We start from the raw sequence: 17,065 nt of genomic DNA on the forward strand, positions 1-17,065 counted from the left end.
AGCTGACATCCAAACCTACCCAGGACAAACACCTGCCTATAATAAACATAAAATATTTGCCTAAACTCAAATATTTTTTGTTGGTAGATCAGAAAAGCGCATGCTAATCCCTCAAATGCCCTGCCAAAAACTGAGCAAAATGTACCGATGTTACATCTCAAGTAAGGAATTAAGCTGATTATCCTTGATTCATTTGGCATCATTAAAAAGGAAAAGCAGCAATAGTTTTATGCAATATGTATTTCAAAGAGTGAAATGAACATAGTGCCTAACATTTGAAATACAAATTTTAATTTCCAGAAATGGAAAATCCTACCGTTTGCTAGTAACTTGATGATCTAGGAGCCCTTAGAACAGGGGTGTCAAACTCACGTCATCACGTTATCCTTATCTGACTATTGGGACTCTTTCCCTCTTTCCTAAACCGGGGGTGGGCGTGGCCAACACGTGACGCATCCAGCCCATGGGCCATGAGTTTGACACCCCTGCCTTAGGAGAATCCTAGGCAGAACCTAAAATTATGATAAAACCCTGTATTTCCCCTCATATTAGTTTGTTAGCCTATGATTAAATATATATTCCACCACATGAATGACAACCATTTTCTCCACTCTTCTTCCTCTTTCTTTTATTCACCTTTTGACTATCTTGCAGGACAAAGTGTTCTGCATTGGGGTGTTTGAACATTAATACATTAAGAGAAGAGTTATCTCACCATGCCAGTGATGGTTAACCTTTTTGTCACCGTGTGCTGAAACCCACACCCATAATGCAATGCTCGTGTGACACCCCCCATAATGCAATGCTCGTGTGGCACCTCCACACCCCTGTGCATGTGGGTGTAAGCCCACATATTCCCCCCGCACATGTGTGCACGACCCCCCCATGCCCCGTTTTGAGCCTAGTAGGCATCCCTGCAGCCTCCTGGGACCAAAAATGGGCTGCGGGGGGCACGCTCCCCCCGTCCCCATGCGTGCATGTGGGACCTCCCCCCCCCCACTTCGTGCATGCATGGCAGAGACCCAAAAATCAACTGGCTGGAGAGAAACACACATGCATGCATGGTGGAGTTGGACTGGGGCTCGCATACCCACAGAGAGTCCTCTGTATGCCACCTGTGACATGCATGCCATAAATTCATCATGGCACTATGCCATTCTGAAAGTTTCCAAAGAGATCCTGCTGGTAAGCTCAGTGTCAAAGTACTGCTCCAACAGTTATATCATTTATTTTTTCTTTATTTACTTATTTGCTCACATGGAAGTCCATTTTTTTCCAGAAATACTGTCCAAAGCCAGTTTGGTCTAGCAGTTAAGGCACCAGGCTAGAAACCAGGAGACTATGAGTTCTAGTCCTTCCTTAGGCATGAAAGCCAATTGGTTACCTTGGGCCAGTCACTCACTCTCTCTCTCTGTCTCAGCGCAATCCAGCCTCACAGGATTGTTGTTGTGGGGAAAATAGGAGTAGGAAGGTATGTTTGATGTGTTCGCCACCTTGAGTTATTTGTAAAATAATAAAGGTGGGATATAAAGAAATAAATAAAAATATTGAGATGAGATTCATATCTCCGTATGCAATCTGAGCTTAAATCCTTTTCTAGTAAAAATGTAAAATTGGGAGGCGGGGGGAGCTTCAACTGACATTAATACAAATGTTTTCCTTTCTCACATTCTTCCCACCAAAGGAAGTTGAATTTGTTGAGCATAGGAATGAATCTGGCACTTTTAAGTCAATGGTACAATATAAAACTCTTATCTCAGCCTGTAAGGTACAATAACATTTTTCCTAATGTTCTCATAATACGTAACTCTTTCAGAAGGATTTGTCTTCACAGCCCCAGCAAAATTTGTTTTCGGCCACCCAGTCGCTTGCAAGATGAAAGGCTATGTAAATTAAACAAATAAAATAAAGTCAAGGTTCCCATACTTACAAAGCCATATTCCAAGTCCCAACACCAGCAGTGATTGAATACCCTGACAAAAACGGCTTTTAGGAAATCCCCAATTAAAATTGTGATGTAGGTTGTCACAGTGTCAGAGATTGTTAAACGCACAAATTCCTGCAAGGAAAAAATGTTTTCTGTCTTTATTTAGGAAAAGAAGTGAAGAGCATTATTTTTTTCGCTGGACTGATCTGCTTCTGTCTCCACCCCCCATTTTCTATTTAAGTCAGGGATATCCAGCCTTGGCAACTTTAGGAGGTAGATTTCAACTCCCAAAATTCACCAGCCAAACATGTGGTCAAGATTGGACATCCTTGATTTAAGTAAAGTAGTTAGCTTGAATCTTACACATGTGGATTTGGTTGTTGGTGCCTACAATTTATTTCTTATTTATTTCCTGAGTTTCCACTGAAATTTACATACAGTCATGTAGCACTGCAAGATCAAATTGAATTAATAATACATAAATAAATTAAATAAATACATAAATAAATTAAATAAATACATAAATAAATTAAATAAATACATAAATAAATTAAATAAATAAACAATGCTAAAATTGTTATGTGGCCTGGAGTAAGCAGACTCTTTCGGAAAAGTTCGGGAATACAATTTCCTTATGGCGCTATACTCTCAAAAAATGGATTCATTTATGGCAGTTTAATCTTCCTAGATATATTAATACATTGATATGCTCCCCAATTGTAAAATTCAAAGGTGGCTGATAGAGATAACCAAAGAAGAAATAGAATTCAAACCAGAACTATTTCTTTTGGGAATCATAAACAATAAACATAACAAGGGGATAATCTACTTAATAATACATATTATGATGTTTGCCCAAAACTGAAAAAACAAGGAAATTCCACAAGAAGAGAAAGTAATTAGGAAAATTCTGATTTGTACTGAAATGGATAAATTGACATGGGAATTAAATAACAAAGACAAATCAGAATATTATAAGATCTAGGATAAATTTTATCGATGGTTGGAACAAAAAAGAAAGACCCAAAATAAGCAATGACTAAGATTTATAGAATGGAGATTAGAATTATGTATGAAATCATAACAGTGAAAATGTATAAGACAAGAACAAAGCAACATGGGTAGAAATACAATATCCTTATATTTGTAAATACTGCATAGACCAATTGTAAAAAAGCATGGTGGTTATAATATTTAACTTTATATTCTAGTATGTATGGCAAAGACATTGCCAGGACGGTTACACTGTGTCCAATGTTTTAATGTGTTTAATAAAAAACTTTTTTTAAAAATGTGCTCCCCAATTGTATTTTCCTTCTCTTGCTGTTCAGCACCACCTAAAGTGATTCCACCAGGGACATTATGAAAGAGTTGCGATAGAAACTTACAACAGCAGAAGCAACTAATGGTAAGCAAACAAACATGATTTCAATATGAGACCAGCTTTACCTGACCAACCATGGTTTCCCAACAAGGACCTCTGGGAACATCTGCAGGGTTGACTTGAACAGGGGGAGTTGTGATGTTTTCTGGCAGGGTTCCATTGTACAAACTAGCTAGCCAGATTGTCATGTTCTGTTTTACAATCTTCTCTTCTTCCAGCTAAAAAAAGAAGACCCGTTTTTCCCCTGGATCACAAATTCTATTAATTAACATAATTCAGAGGCAGTGTGGGGGGAAAAACTGACTATAACATAGAAAGGAGAGGCAATTTGGAGTGATGGTTAAGAATCACATTGTAACTGCTCTGACTAAGTCTGGTGTCTGATTACTGTTTTGAGTTAAACCAGGTATAGATATATTGTTTACTGGAAACATGGGAACTATAAGCAGTGAAATCTTGGGGAAATGAAATGCGAAATTACATTTCACCTACATCCAGGAAATGATGCATACATTATACTGTAGCTGAGAATAATATTTCACAAACAGAGTTTGGTTCCAGAAAGCACATGATAAGGCATCAGAAGACTGCTATTTTTGCTACGATTAAGATCAGCTGTCTAGAAATATAATGTATGTTTAAATTACTTTTATAAACATTTGAATGCAAAAGCAAATATATGCCCCTCAGACAATAAGAATTATTTCCTCTTTAGCAACTCAAAATCTAAGATATGATATTTGTATTCCAGCTCAATTTGGTCTGAATGAGTTGCAATTAAAGCCAATAAGCCTTAACTAACATTCCATTGGTCTTGATGTGACATTAATAAATGTATCTTTCTAACTTCTGAAATTCAAAACATCAGACTGGAACCTCTTTCTAGAAAGCTGAAAATATTAAAAGCAAAATACTTGCCTTGAGATTGATTTCATCCATGAGAGCAATAATGAAGGTGTACAAGTTGCCCAGAAAAAGAGCGAAGATGCGTCCCAGCTGCCACCGTAAAGCGATTCGGGGATGATAATTTTCAAGGCTGCTGATGACATCAAATAAAGTTGGACAGAACATTCCTAGAAGTGACATGACCATGTTCACCTGGGGAAGGGGGAATAAAAGTTAAAACCTGCAATATAATATTTACATCCTACTTTTGCAGCAATAAATATTAACTTTTTAAAGAATAAAGTGTAACAAAAAATAGTAACCGTATTTATCAGTATTGTTATTTACCCTATTGTCTTCTACGCCTTCTCTTTTCTTCACCATTGAAAGGTGAAACTCCCAAATAGTTTGCCAGAGAATAACAAGGTTCGGTTGTAATTTGTAACCAAAGTAAAGCATTAAGAGGTCTACCAGTGCAGATACTAAAAAAAAAAAAGTTTTTCTTTTTACTATATAAAAGACGGTAAGACAATGATGGACCCTAAATCATCAGATGAAATAACTTTGGAAAAAAGTACCTATCTGATCTCATCAGATAATCAACTGAATCACTCCATCAAATCTTTTATAGTGATCAAAGAACATCAGGCAGGTAATGAAACTTCTACCCATAAACTATAACTGTGGGTCCGTTACCTTCCAAAAAATAGTATTAAGAAACAAGAGAATAAGTCATCAAATTCTTCTATCCTTGGGTCTATTAGTTCAGATAGTCAAATTATGAAAAACACACATACATGAGAAATTCATAAAGTTCCCACTTGGTTTCTTTTAATTTACAGGTTTTATACACTGGAGAAGTCATTTCCACACTTGTAACTTACAACACCTTCATAGCATTAACCTGTCTTTAAAGCCTGTCTGTAGCATTGCATAATTGTTCATGAAATGCATTTTGTCATGTTTTGGTCAAGTATTATTTTGTTTACTTAATTGCATTATTTATTTGGGGGGAGGGAATATATATTTTATTTATAAACTGTTTTTCTTAGAAAAAGAAAAGCCCAGTGCAATAAACTATCATTTTAAAAATAGGCAAAGATAACGTTAAAAATTTAGCTATGAAGTTTAAGACAGAACACCAATATTGAATAGTTTTCTTTTGGGGATTATTCCTAAATAAAAATCTACATTTTTATTTTGAGAAATAAATTAATAAAAACAGATTCCGCTAATCAATAGATCAATTATTACTGGCAGTAAGATAACAATTGTAAATAGATTTCTATTCTTTACAGTATTTTCTCCCACTGAAGAAGTCAAACAAACCGGAATAGGTTCAGAAAAGGTTGATGATCAGGCATCCAGAAATTAAGTTTGGTGAAGAGAGATTAAAGGACTATGAGAAGAGATGAAAGTGCACTTAGATACTATTTAAATGCCAATTCAAGGCTGGTTGTTTATCATTCTAAATTAATTGTCATGAGTAACATGAAGGAAGATCTTAATAGAAAAAAAATCTTCCTAACAGAAAGATCTGAAATAATTCCCAGAAAGAGGATGGACTTCCTTCCCCTATAGGTTTGACAACTCCAGTTGGGGATTTTAAATTTGGATTCCCAAATTAGTAGAGGATTATTTCATGGCTCACATTCCAGTGCTTTGATTTTGTGAATTAAATCCTTCTTCAAACCTAAAGCTTGAATACAGGTAATCCTTGATTTACAACAACAACTGGGATGAGATTTTATCTTGCTAAGCAAGACAGTTGTGAGTTGTGCTCAATTTTATGACCTTTCATGTCACTGTTATTAAGAGAATCACTGTAGTTGTTAAGTGAATTACAGAGCCATTAAGCAAATTCCACTTTCCCTATTGGCTTTGCTTATTGGAAGCCAGCTGGGAAGGTTGTTAATAGCAATAGCACTTAGACTTATATACTGCTTTACAGTGCTTTAAAGCTCTCTCTCAGCAGTTTACAGAGTCAGCCTATTGCCCCCCCCCCCAACAATCTGGGTCCTCATTTTACCCATCTTAGAAGGATGGAAGGCTGAGCAACCTTGAGTCTGGTGAAATTTGAACTACCAAATTGCAGTCAGCCATCAGCAGAAGTAGCCTGTAGTACCGCACTCTAACCACTGCGCCACTGTGGCTCCTTGGCTCATACAAATGGCAATCCTATGATACTTCAACCAATGTATAAATAGATGCCAATTGCCAAATACTCAAATTTTGATCCTGTGACTATGAGGGTGCTATGACCATTGTAAGTGTGAAGACTATTTGTACATTTTCAGTGCTGTAATAACTTCAATCGCTAAATAAATAGATGCAAATTGAGGACTGTCTATAAGTGATACTGAAATTTTGCACATCTAAGTATAATTATGAATTTATAGGCAAGGCTGAGATTACAGCCACATTATACCATTCTCCAATATTCAGGTTCCATAAAAACACTGAAATTTATCTGCTTGCCATTATAATGTACCTTAATTAAGAATTAACAGCTGTATATTATAAATCATGCATTCAAACTCATACTGTGTGCAGTAATAAAAACCTTCTCAGACATCCCAGCTGCAACAGAGAATAATTAAAAAAACCTACCTTTTTGAGTAAACCTATTTTGTTTCTGCATAATTAGTGTAATAATTAAGAATTATGTGTTTATTTAGTTATACACTTGCAGGAAAATTTAATATAAGGAATGGCAGGATTATTCAAGTTTTCAATTCACATATTTGCTAGTCTATTATTCCTTTCTGTGACACTAATTCAATTTGGTTTCTCTGTTTTTCCGTTTTAAAAAACCCAGCCTAAATATGACAGTTTATATATGATGGATATAAAAAGTAAAAAAAAAGAATCTAACAATGTCAAACAAGGAATGAATATACATACATACATAGATACATACATACATACATATGTTATATTTGTGCTGATAAATAAATAAAGGGAGACTAGTATAGATCTATTTCAAGCTATTTAGCTCTCATCAGCTAGCCATACCCTTACTGGGATTCGAACCTGTGGTGTATTACATCTTAGGCAGACGTCTTAGCCATTAAGCCACAGGTCCTCCTCCTTATCAGCTGAAGCCAGGGAGGAAGGTATATATTTAGTGTCACAACCCCTGGTATGCCCCAATTATGGGAGGAAGCTAACTGCTTCCATTATCTGTCAATCGGCTCGTCACAAGAGTCCATCATGACAGAAACCCAATATTTTTACTATTGCCTTTGTTATATTTGTGTTATATTTGTGCTGATAAATAAATAAAGGGAGACTAGTATAGATCTATTTCAAGCTATTTAGCTCTCATCAGCTAGCCATACCCTTACTGGGATTCGAACCTGTGGTGCATTACATCTTGGCTAAGTGTCTGCATAAGATGTAATACACCACAGGTTCGAATCCCAGTAAGGGTATGGCTAGCTGATGAGAGCTAAATAGCTTGAAATAGATCTATACTAGTCTCCCTTTATTTATTTATCAGCATAAATATAACACAAATATAACAAAGGCAACAGTAAAAATATTGGGTTTCTGTCATAATGGACTCTTGTGACAAGCCGATTGACAGATAATGGAAGCAGTCAGCTTCCTCCCATAATTGGGGCATACCAGGGGTTGTGACACGAAATATATTATATTATATTATATTATATTATATTATATTATTATATTATATTATATTATATTATATTATATTATATTATATTATATTATTATATTATATTATATTATATTATATTATATTATATTATATTATATTATATTATATTATATTATATTATATTATATTATATTATATTATATTATATTATATTATATTATATTATATTATTATATTATATTATATTATATTATATTATATTATATTATATTATATTATATTATATTATATTATATTATATTATATTATATTATATTATTATATTATATCATATCATATCATATCTGTACATGTACATATACATATACATATACATATACATATACATATACATATACATATACATATACATATACATATACATATACATATACATATACATATACATATACATATACATATACATATACATATACATATATATATATATATATATATATATATATATATATATATATATATATATATATAGTGTCTGTGTGTGTTCCAGCATAACTCTGGAACACCTTGAGCAATTTCAACCAAACTTGGTACACAGATGACTTACTCTCTGGAAAAAAATACTGTGGAGGTAAGACACCCCTAACACCTCTGGGGGGGGGGTTTCTGTTAAGATACAACCTGTTGTGCCTTAAAATGGTTTCTACTGTATTGCCGTAAAATTACTTCTACTGTACAGTGCAGTGGAGTTTCCATGGTAAGGGCTTCACAGTACTCCACAAGGGGGCTCCCTCTGGTAAAGGGGAAAATCCAACATTAGTAATTACATTTGGTCCCGACATTTTCCCCCTATAAATAAATACCCAGGTAACACTAGGTTATCAGCTAGTTGAAAATAAAAGACAAAACAAGATGATACCTAAAATTTGTCCATTTAAAAATTTGCCTGAGACAGTCTAGGCAGTTCAGTATGAATTGGAAATATCCAATCCACAACAATCAAAAACAATTCTTTGTTTTAGCCGAGCATACAACATTTAACTGGCATATTTATTTCTCAGTTGTGATGAATCAAGGCAATCTGAGGAGCATTTGATCCTGGTAAGATGAAAAGATTTACCTTAGGTGAACCCAAAAGCATTGTTTTTCATTTTGACACACTGTTTTTTCCTGTTACATTCTGTTTTAAAATCCTTTCTTGCTCTCAGCTATAGGGAGTGATAAATAAGCAAGACCATTTTAAAATCTCCTACAAAAACTTAGAGATTTTTAATTTCTAACCATTCTTTCAAATACCTGATCTGCAGCGCTATAATATAAGAGTCACTTTACATATAACCAGAGGTGGATTCCCACCAGTTCGGGCCGGTTCGACTGAATAGATAATAACTTTGAGGCCTGGGTCAACGGAATCGGCAACAACCCAGGCCTGCCATGCCCCCAAACCAGTTCTCTCGACAACGACACAGGTGCCACCATCTTGTTTTTGGCTGCTGCACATGCGCAGAAGCATTGTTTTACTACTGTGCATGCACACATATCACACATCAAGCGCACACAGGGGGCGTCCCTGAGCAAACTGGCAGTAGCAGCAGCCAGAACCCACCCCTGCATATAACATTTTAGAGGTACATACAAACACTGATATCTTACAAAAGCGATTTCTGTCTCCTTGTAACTTACACGTAATGTGCCTCAGTTACAGCCTTAAGAGGGATGTGTGGATTAGTGATCTGTGTAATGTGCATTAGTATTTGTTCATTCTTACGTTAACTAATGTTACACAAAAATTTTCTTAGCACATTCTATTAGCAAACTTTTCCCTAATATCCTTTTTCCAGAACAACTTTGCCATTTTTTTGGAGTCATTTTTTTGTCTACATTGTTTTTATAGCCCTATATAATTCTAATCATTAAATCCCCAAATCAACATTTCATTTTATTTTATTTTTCTGTCTATAGAAACATCTTATGAGACTTTGCTTTTATGAATGATAGCAGCAGTGGGACTTTAATAATTCAATTTTTGAGCTAATAAATATCTTGAGAAACAGATGTTAGCAGAATTCATTATTTATGTGTTTCTGCATAGGATGACAAATTACATTCTGCTGGTTAAACCACTTCACTTGAAAGTAATCTCTTCAGTCCCCAATGCTGTGCATATGTTCAGTGTTTGTATTAAAACCCATTTTATAATGATTTTGAAACTAAGTAACTTTACACTGAACAGGCCTAATGAAGCAGGATTATAAACCATCTTTGCAGTCAGATTTGGAAGGGCCACTAAAATCAAGTCGTTTTGCAATAGTGATATATATTTAATTCAAATAGGAAGCATGGACCCAAGTCTCACATGTAAAAGGAGACAATTGTGTGAATTGTCTTTATTTGTGATCCTCCAAACCAGGGGTGGTACACACTAGCCTTCTCTACAGATTTGCAAATGTGAGCGTGCATGCACACACTTGCTTCACTCATCCGCATTGCCTCCATGTATGCTCAGATCCTTGTGCGCATGTGCAGATCCATGTGCGCATGCAGATCCTTCCGTACATGCACTTTTGGCAAACAATGGCCTAAATGGGATGCGATAGAACTGGGCATGGGTGGGCAAAGCCATCCACGATTTCTGCTACCAGTTCGGCCGATCCGGTCCAAACTGATAGAATACCATCTCTGCTCCAAACCATGTTTAGAGAACCATTTGAATGAAACCAGGATATAAAGTTAGGATGAGTGATACACAGTGGTGGGTTGCATGTGGTACGCCCCGGGACAGGTATACCAGAGCCTGCCCGGAGTACCTGGTACCGTTCCGGTACAGTGCTCCAGAGGGCCCACCCATCCGCCCGAGTTCCTTACCATGTTTTCAAGCTTTTGGAGCTTCCGCGCACGTGCACTCTGCCAAGCAAATGGAGTGTCACAGGGGCTTGCAGAAGCATCATTTGCAGCTACAAACGATAGGGTGGAAGAGAGCCCAGAGTGGCAGTCACCCACCTACCCTCCTCCCTGCCCCCGCCCCGTGCAGCTGGAGGGCCATGCTAGGGAAGAGGCCATGCTTCCCAAACTTCCTGCCCCTCTCACTCGGCCAACGGGTGCCAAAAGCTGCCGCTGGGAACGCCGCCGAGCGAGCGCTTCCTCAGCCAGGGGACCGCAGGAGCCGCCGCAGCCACTCCCCGGGGAGGACCTGAGCACTCGCCCTCTTCTCCCTCACGGAGCATGCGCGCGCCAGCCGGCGAGATGAGCGGGCCTCCACTTCAGGGCTCCAGTGGCAGGACTTTAAAGTCCCGACCCGGTCCCGCTCTATGGCTAATGCCGCCGGGGGCCTGCCACCACTTTAAAGCCCCGGCGGCTGGGCTTTAAAGTCCCGGCACCACATCCGCCATAGAGCAGGTCCCGGTCCCGCTCTATGGTGGACGCGGCGCTGGGGCTTTGGCAGGGCTTTCGCGCTTGCCTCACCGGCCATGAAGCTCACTGCACGTCTCTGGTTGGATGTATCTTTAACAACCTTCCACCCATTACTTTTTGTCCTTCCCTCTGGTGCTTTGCAGAACAAGTCAATCTTCTCTTCTCTGTCACAGCCTCTCAAGTACTGGAAGAGGGTTATTATGTCCCCCTACTTCTTCTTCATACTTCATATCCCTACTTCATGTCCAAGTTCACCATGGATTTTCATAGTCAGGAGCCTGACCTTGTTCTGAACTTATGCTTATTTTACTCACTCATAAAAGTATCAATCAAACTACTTTGGTGGTTTTCTTCTCAGCCTTGCAGCTCAAACATAGATCTTCACAATACTTCTTTCCCTCCTTCCAATCAGCTCATACACGGTATTCCTGCAACATAGCACTGTTCATTGCAGAGAATTCTTGGCCATTTTCTGGGACTCTGGAACCAGACTGCTCAATTCCCACAGACTCAAGATCTTGTTATCAGTAGTTTCATAATTCCACAGTCGTAAGCAGGGGTGGGTTCCTGCCAGTTCTAACCTCTTCCATAGAAGAGGTTCCACAAATCTACAGTGCCAGTTAGAACCAGTTCCAGCTCCCTCCCCCCGCCTGTCTGCACATCATCAAGATGAAGAGTGAGAGGAGGAATTGTGGAGTTGAAGTCCACAAGTCTTAAAGCTGTCATGTTTGAACACCCCTGGGTTTTTTTTTCTAAAGGGTTAGGAGTGCAAGGATCTTGTAACTTGACAGCTTTAATACCAGAGTTCCTGAGCCAACATGACTGGAGGAGGAATTCTGGGAGTTAACGTCCACAAGTCTTAAAGCTGTCAAGTTTGAACATCCCTGGAGTTTTTTTTTTCTAAAGGGTTAGGGGTGCAAGGATCTTGCAACTTCACAGCTTTAAGACTTGTGTGCTTCAAATTCCAGAGTTTTTGAGCCAACATTTTGGTTGCTAAGCAAGAGTGTTGTTAAGTGAGTTTCACCACATTTTGCAAGTTGGCCATTCCCACCCAGTCACATGGCCAGCAAGCCACTCCCACCTGGTCACATGGCCAGCAAGCTACTCCCACAAAGCAGGCCACACCTACAAAAGAGGTTCTAAAAAATTTGAAATCCACCACTGGTCGTAAGCTAGAACAGAACTCTTTCCCAAATAAGATGAACCAACTCTAGTCTTGCACTGAAGCAAGACCATCTATTTTGCATATTCTGGATTCAGAATCTAGATTAGTAATAGACAATCTAGTAAAGGAGAATATTTGTAACTCAGGATTGAAATGAGGGTTCTCTGATCTTGGTCGTTTTCTTGCAGACGTTTCATTATCCAAACTAGGTAACATCATCAGTGCTAGTTCAGACTGCAAGAAAACAACCAAGATCAGAGAGCACAAGGACCCCTCAGAAAATCTATTATTATAACATTGAATAACTCTGAATATTAGAGTTGTATTGTGCAACTCTTCCTAGATTCTGAAAAGCATTTCACAGTCCTAATAATATCAAGCATAGTATATATATATATTGTGGAAATCTCGTGCTGTAATCACCAAATATTGCATTCCAAATCTGACAAGTGCATCTGTTCCTCCCCTGCAGTAGCAGATCTGTTATACGGTTGGATTTCACATTTGACTGAAATGTTGTTGGAAAGCCCAACAAATTTTGCAATTGCATTACTTCAGCACAACTGAAGCGACAGCGTTACATAGAAACACTGAGTATTTAAGTGCAATTTTCACCCAGCTATTCACCAAGATGATAGAATCCATCCATCCTAACTTAAGTTATACATATTTCTCACTGAAATGTATGGGACTTTGCAGCCCTGGATTATTTTGTTCTTTTCTGTGAAAATTAAACGTGAGAGTATCGTAGAGGCAATCCAAAACCTCTTATGAAAAAATCATTTCAATAACATTATAATTACTTTATGTCCATTCTGAAAAGAAAAAGTAACAAGCTATGCAAACACATACATCCTGAAGCAGCTAAGTATAAATGAGGGTCAAATTGTGACATAACAGGCATCTTCTCTTCTCCAAACATAAACTGATATAATTTATTTATCAGTACACTCTATTCTTCTGATTTAATTGTGTTAGACTAATAATAGTAAATGATCTCCTCTTCAAAGTACAGGAAGTCTTCAACTTATGACCGCAGTTGAACCCAAAATTTCTGTTGCTAAGTGAGATGTTTGTTAAGTGAGTTTTGCCTCATTTTACAACCTTTCCTGCCATGTGGTTGAGTGAATCACTGCAGTTGTTAAGTTAGTAACCCAATTGTTAAGTGAATCTGGCTTTCCCATTGACTTAAGGTCACAAAAAGTGACCACCTGACCCCGGGACACTGCAACTGTCATAAGTGTGAGTCAGTTGCCAAGCATCTGAACTTTAATCACCTGATCACAGGGATGCTGCCATGGTCATAAGTGATGAAAATAGTTGTAAGTCACTTCCTTTAGTGTTATAACAGTCACTAAATGAACTGTTCTAAGTCAAGGACTACCCGCATTAATTTTTTCCTGCATCATTCTAGCTCTCCTAATCACATTTGTTTTAGAAAACAAAGCGTGCTAGTGGAACGCACTTCGTTCCTCTCCCACCATCCATAGTTTTCAATGCCTTCTAGAGCAAACTTCTGGGATCGCCTCACAACGAAGTAAATAAGGTAGCCGCTCCCAGCCAAGGTGCACAAAGCAAAGAAATTAGCGAGGACCCTCAGGAATCGAGTCAAGTGGATGTTCTCTTCTTTCCGGCTCTCTTGTTCCTCCACAATGGCTTCCTGTGCTTATTTGACACATTAAAACAAAAATAGTACAAGTAAGCAAATGGAGAAGAATCAGGATACCAGCCAAAAAAAAATCTACAGACAGAATATGCTTTTTGCTCTTCTGTACATTTATCTTTATTAAGGCCATGCATGTTGCACAATTATTAAAAGATGCTACCAAGTACAAATTAAAAAGCATGGACATTTTCAAACATCCATGAAAGTAAATATTCACTATAATACCATGAAAATAATATACAAGGGAATCCAAATATTAAAATTAATTGACAAGACTATATAACTACTTTGTGAATGAAAAACTAGAAGGCTTAGGCACTAATTACTAACCTGCTGAGCAAGTCTATATGTAGATGTAAACTGCAACTACAACTCTACACCTTATCATTTTACCTGAAAGGTTTGGCTGTCTGAAATATAGGTCAGACGTTCTTCAGGTAGGACCAGGGGTGGGTTCCTGCCAGTTCTAACCTCTTCTATAGAAGAGGTTCCACAAATCTACAGTGCCGTTTAGAACTGGTTCCAGTTCCCTCTCCCCGCCCGTCCGCACATCATCAAGATGAAGAGCGAGAGGAGGAATTCTGGGAGTTGAAGTCCACAAGTCTTAAAGCTGTCAAGTTTGAACACCCCTGGGGTTTTTTTTCTAAAGGGTTAGGGTGCAAGGGTCTTGTAACTTACAGCTTTAAGACTTGTGTGCTTCAAATGCCAGAGTTTCTGAGCCAACATTTTGGTTGCTAAGCAAGAGCGTTGTTAAGTGAGTTTCACCACATTTTGCAAGTTGGCCACGCCCACCCAGTCACATGACTGCCAAGCCACTCCCACCCAGTCACATGGCTGGCAAGCCACTCCCACCCGGTCACATGGCCAGCAAGCCACTCCCACAAAGCAGAAGAGATTTTTAAAAAATTTGAAACCCACCACTGGGTAGGACCAAGAGTGTAAAAGTCAATTCCACAGTAACATTAAGCATGTAATATTAGAACACAAGGAATGTTAGATGTGTCTACTAGAAACAGTCAAAATTACCACTTCCTTTGCCTATGAAATGCAGAAAAATCCAAACCAGCTCCCTTGTTGCCATTACATGCTATTATTGATTGAATTTGGGTCAGTTTGAATTTGGGACAATATTGAGTGGCAATAAGTGAGTTGGGCTGGGTTTTTTTTTCTGAATTTCATAAATACGAAAGTGGGATATCTGGATGATTCTGGTAGACCCATTTAGTATTCTCTGTTTGTAAAATTACATGTTTAATGTTATTGTGGAAATGAATTTTACATTTCAGATAAAACAATGAAATGACAAAGTGCAAAAGTGTATGTTTGCATAAATGTGTTTCCATAGCTGCTCAGCAGGTTAGTAATTAGTGCATAAGCCTTCTAGTTATTGATTCACGAAGTAGTTATATGGTCCCGAGGAGGGGAAGTAACAAATAAACAGGATGATCACTATATTGTGTCTACTGAATTTCTACAGTAGTTGTCAGTAACACAATTAAGATGGCCTTGCTACTGACAGATTCAGATTTTGATTTCACAGTAATATATATAGTAATATATACAATAATAAGGTAATATCACTCTTGTCAGTAAAATTCCATTAATCTCACTTGATTACGCTGAACAAACTGTGAGCAAAGATTACCTTAAAGCTAGTAGTTATGGATGCAAATTTATTATCTGCTGTTTCAGGGTTGCCAATCAAATAATCCCAGCTGGTGAACATTTTCCAGCTAAAGTTAAAACTTGTATCATCTCCCCCACCATCATTATGTGCGTTCTTTGCCATTCTGAAAAGATCAAAAACAGAAGTGTGGCTTAAATGATTTTTTTCCCCCAAGAAAAAGAAATGGTCTAAACGTCACTTTCCAACACTGTGATTCCATGATAAATGATTTCCACTGTAGAGATTTAGGTAGGTGTCATATCAGCTCCTTCCATGACTATCCTTTGTTTTCTGATCTGCTCCAGTGGTGGGTTTGTATCAGTTTTACTACCGGTTTACTTGTGCATGTGCTCTCTCTCTTGCATGCACGTGACGCTTCTGCGCATGTGCAGTAGCGTCTGGCCACTACCGGCTGCCATTACCGGTTTGGCCGAAACTGGGCCGAACCGGGAGTAATCCACCTCTGATCTGCTCGTGCAAAAATAGAAAAATAAGCAAACACGAAACACACAAAATTTTTAATTGCTTTACTGTCTTTGATGAACTTATCAACAAGCAGAAGAATGTAAGGCGATTTACTCTCAAGTTTCTGTAACTATAGATCAAGATTCCCCATGGCCAGATGGAAAGTTAACATGTACAGACCAGGGGTGGGTTCCGGCTGCTACTACTACTGCTACTGCCGGTTCGCTCAGGGATGCACTTCACGTGCATGCACAGAAGCAAAAAACAAGATGGCAGCATCTACAGTGTCACCAATAGAACCAATCCGGGATCATGTCAGGCCAAGTTACTACGTACTTGGCCGAACCGGTCCGAATCAGTAGGAACCCACCTCTGGTACAGACTATATGTTACATGCTAATTCAGGGGTATTTCTTCTTGTTATGCCCTAGAGATTGTGCTGCAAGGTTTTCTTTTTTAATAACAATTACTAAGTAGCAGCTACCTAGCAATCCTTTCCTGTGAGGAATTTAGTAGAGGGGGGGGGGACTTTTCAGGCACACAAAGAAATGTGGCTGATGTTTATAACATGGTGGTTTTTTAAGTATGGTTTCTATGTGAAATTGCTTTTTATACTTTAATCCAGTAAGCAATGGATATGGAACAGAATGAGGTACAAAACCTAAAACTTGGCATTGGGAGTTTCAATTTTTCTCTGAAACCTACAGCTCTAGGCTCTACAAACTCTATGATCCTATACAAAAAATATTCAGCCGGCAAGGCACTCTAAACCTCAAATTCAAACATTTAGTCTTAAGTTAATATTCAACAAACCAGTGATAACTACAAACAGATTTTCACAGATTACCTTAACAGGGATTAGAGGTTACGAGGA

At 38.0% G+C, this 17,065-nt stretch overlaps 1 protein-coding gene across 1 annotated transcript in view; it reads right to left on the bottom strand.

Annotated features, from left to right (window-relative positions):
- Nucleotides 1–17,065, bottom strand: part of TMC1 (transmembrane channel like 1) — a 78,771-nt gene that overhangs the window by 11,885 nt on the left and 49,821 nt on the right. Inside the window, exons 11-15 of the mRNA XM_087717003.1 lie at nt 15,706–15,850; nt 13,860–14,054; nt 4,230–4,409; nt 3,377–3,529; nt 1,931–2,059 (exon numbers count right to left, since the gene is read on the bottom strand). Of these exons, the coding sequence (XP_087573129.1) occupies nt 1,931–2,059; nt 3,377–3,529; nt 4,230–4,409; nt 13,860–14,054; nt 15,706–15,850 (802 nt within the window). The remainder of the gene's footprint in view (nt 1–1,930; nt 2,060–3,376; nt 3,530–4,229; nt 4,410–13,859; nt 14,055–15,705; nt 15,851–17,065) is intronic.

This window comes from Thamnophis sirtalis, unplaced genomic scaffold, assembly GCF_051295495.1.
Source record: "Thamnophis sirtalis isolate CommonGarterSnake01/CBP01778 unplaced genomic scaffold, rThaSir2_p1.2 scaffold_5, whole genome shotgun sequence".
In the NCBI taxonomy this organism is placed as follows: Eukaryota; Metazoa; Chordata; class Lepidosauria; order Squamata; family Natricidae; genus Thamnophis; species Thamnophis sirtalis.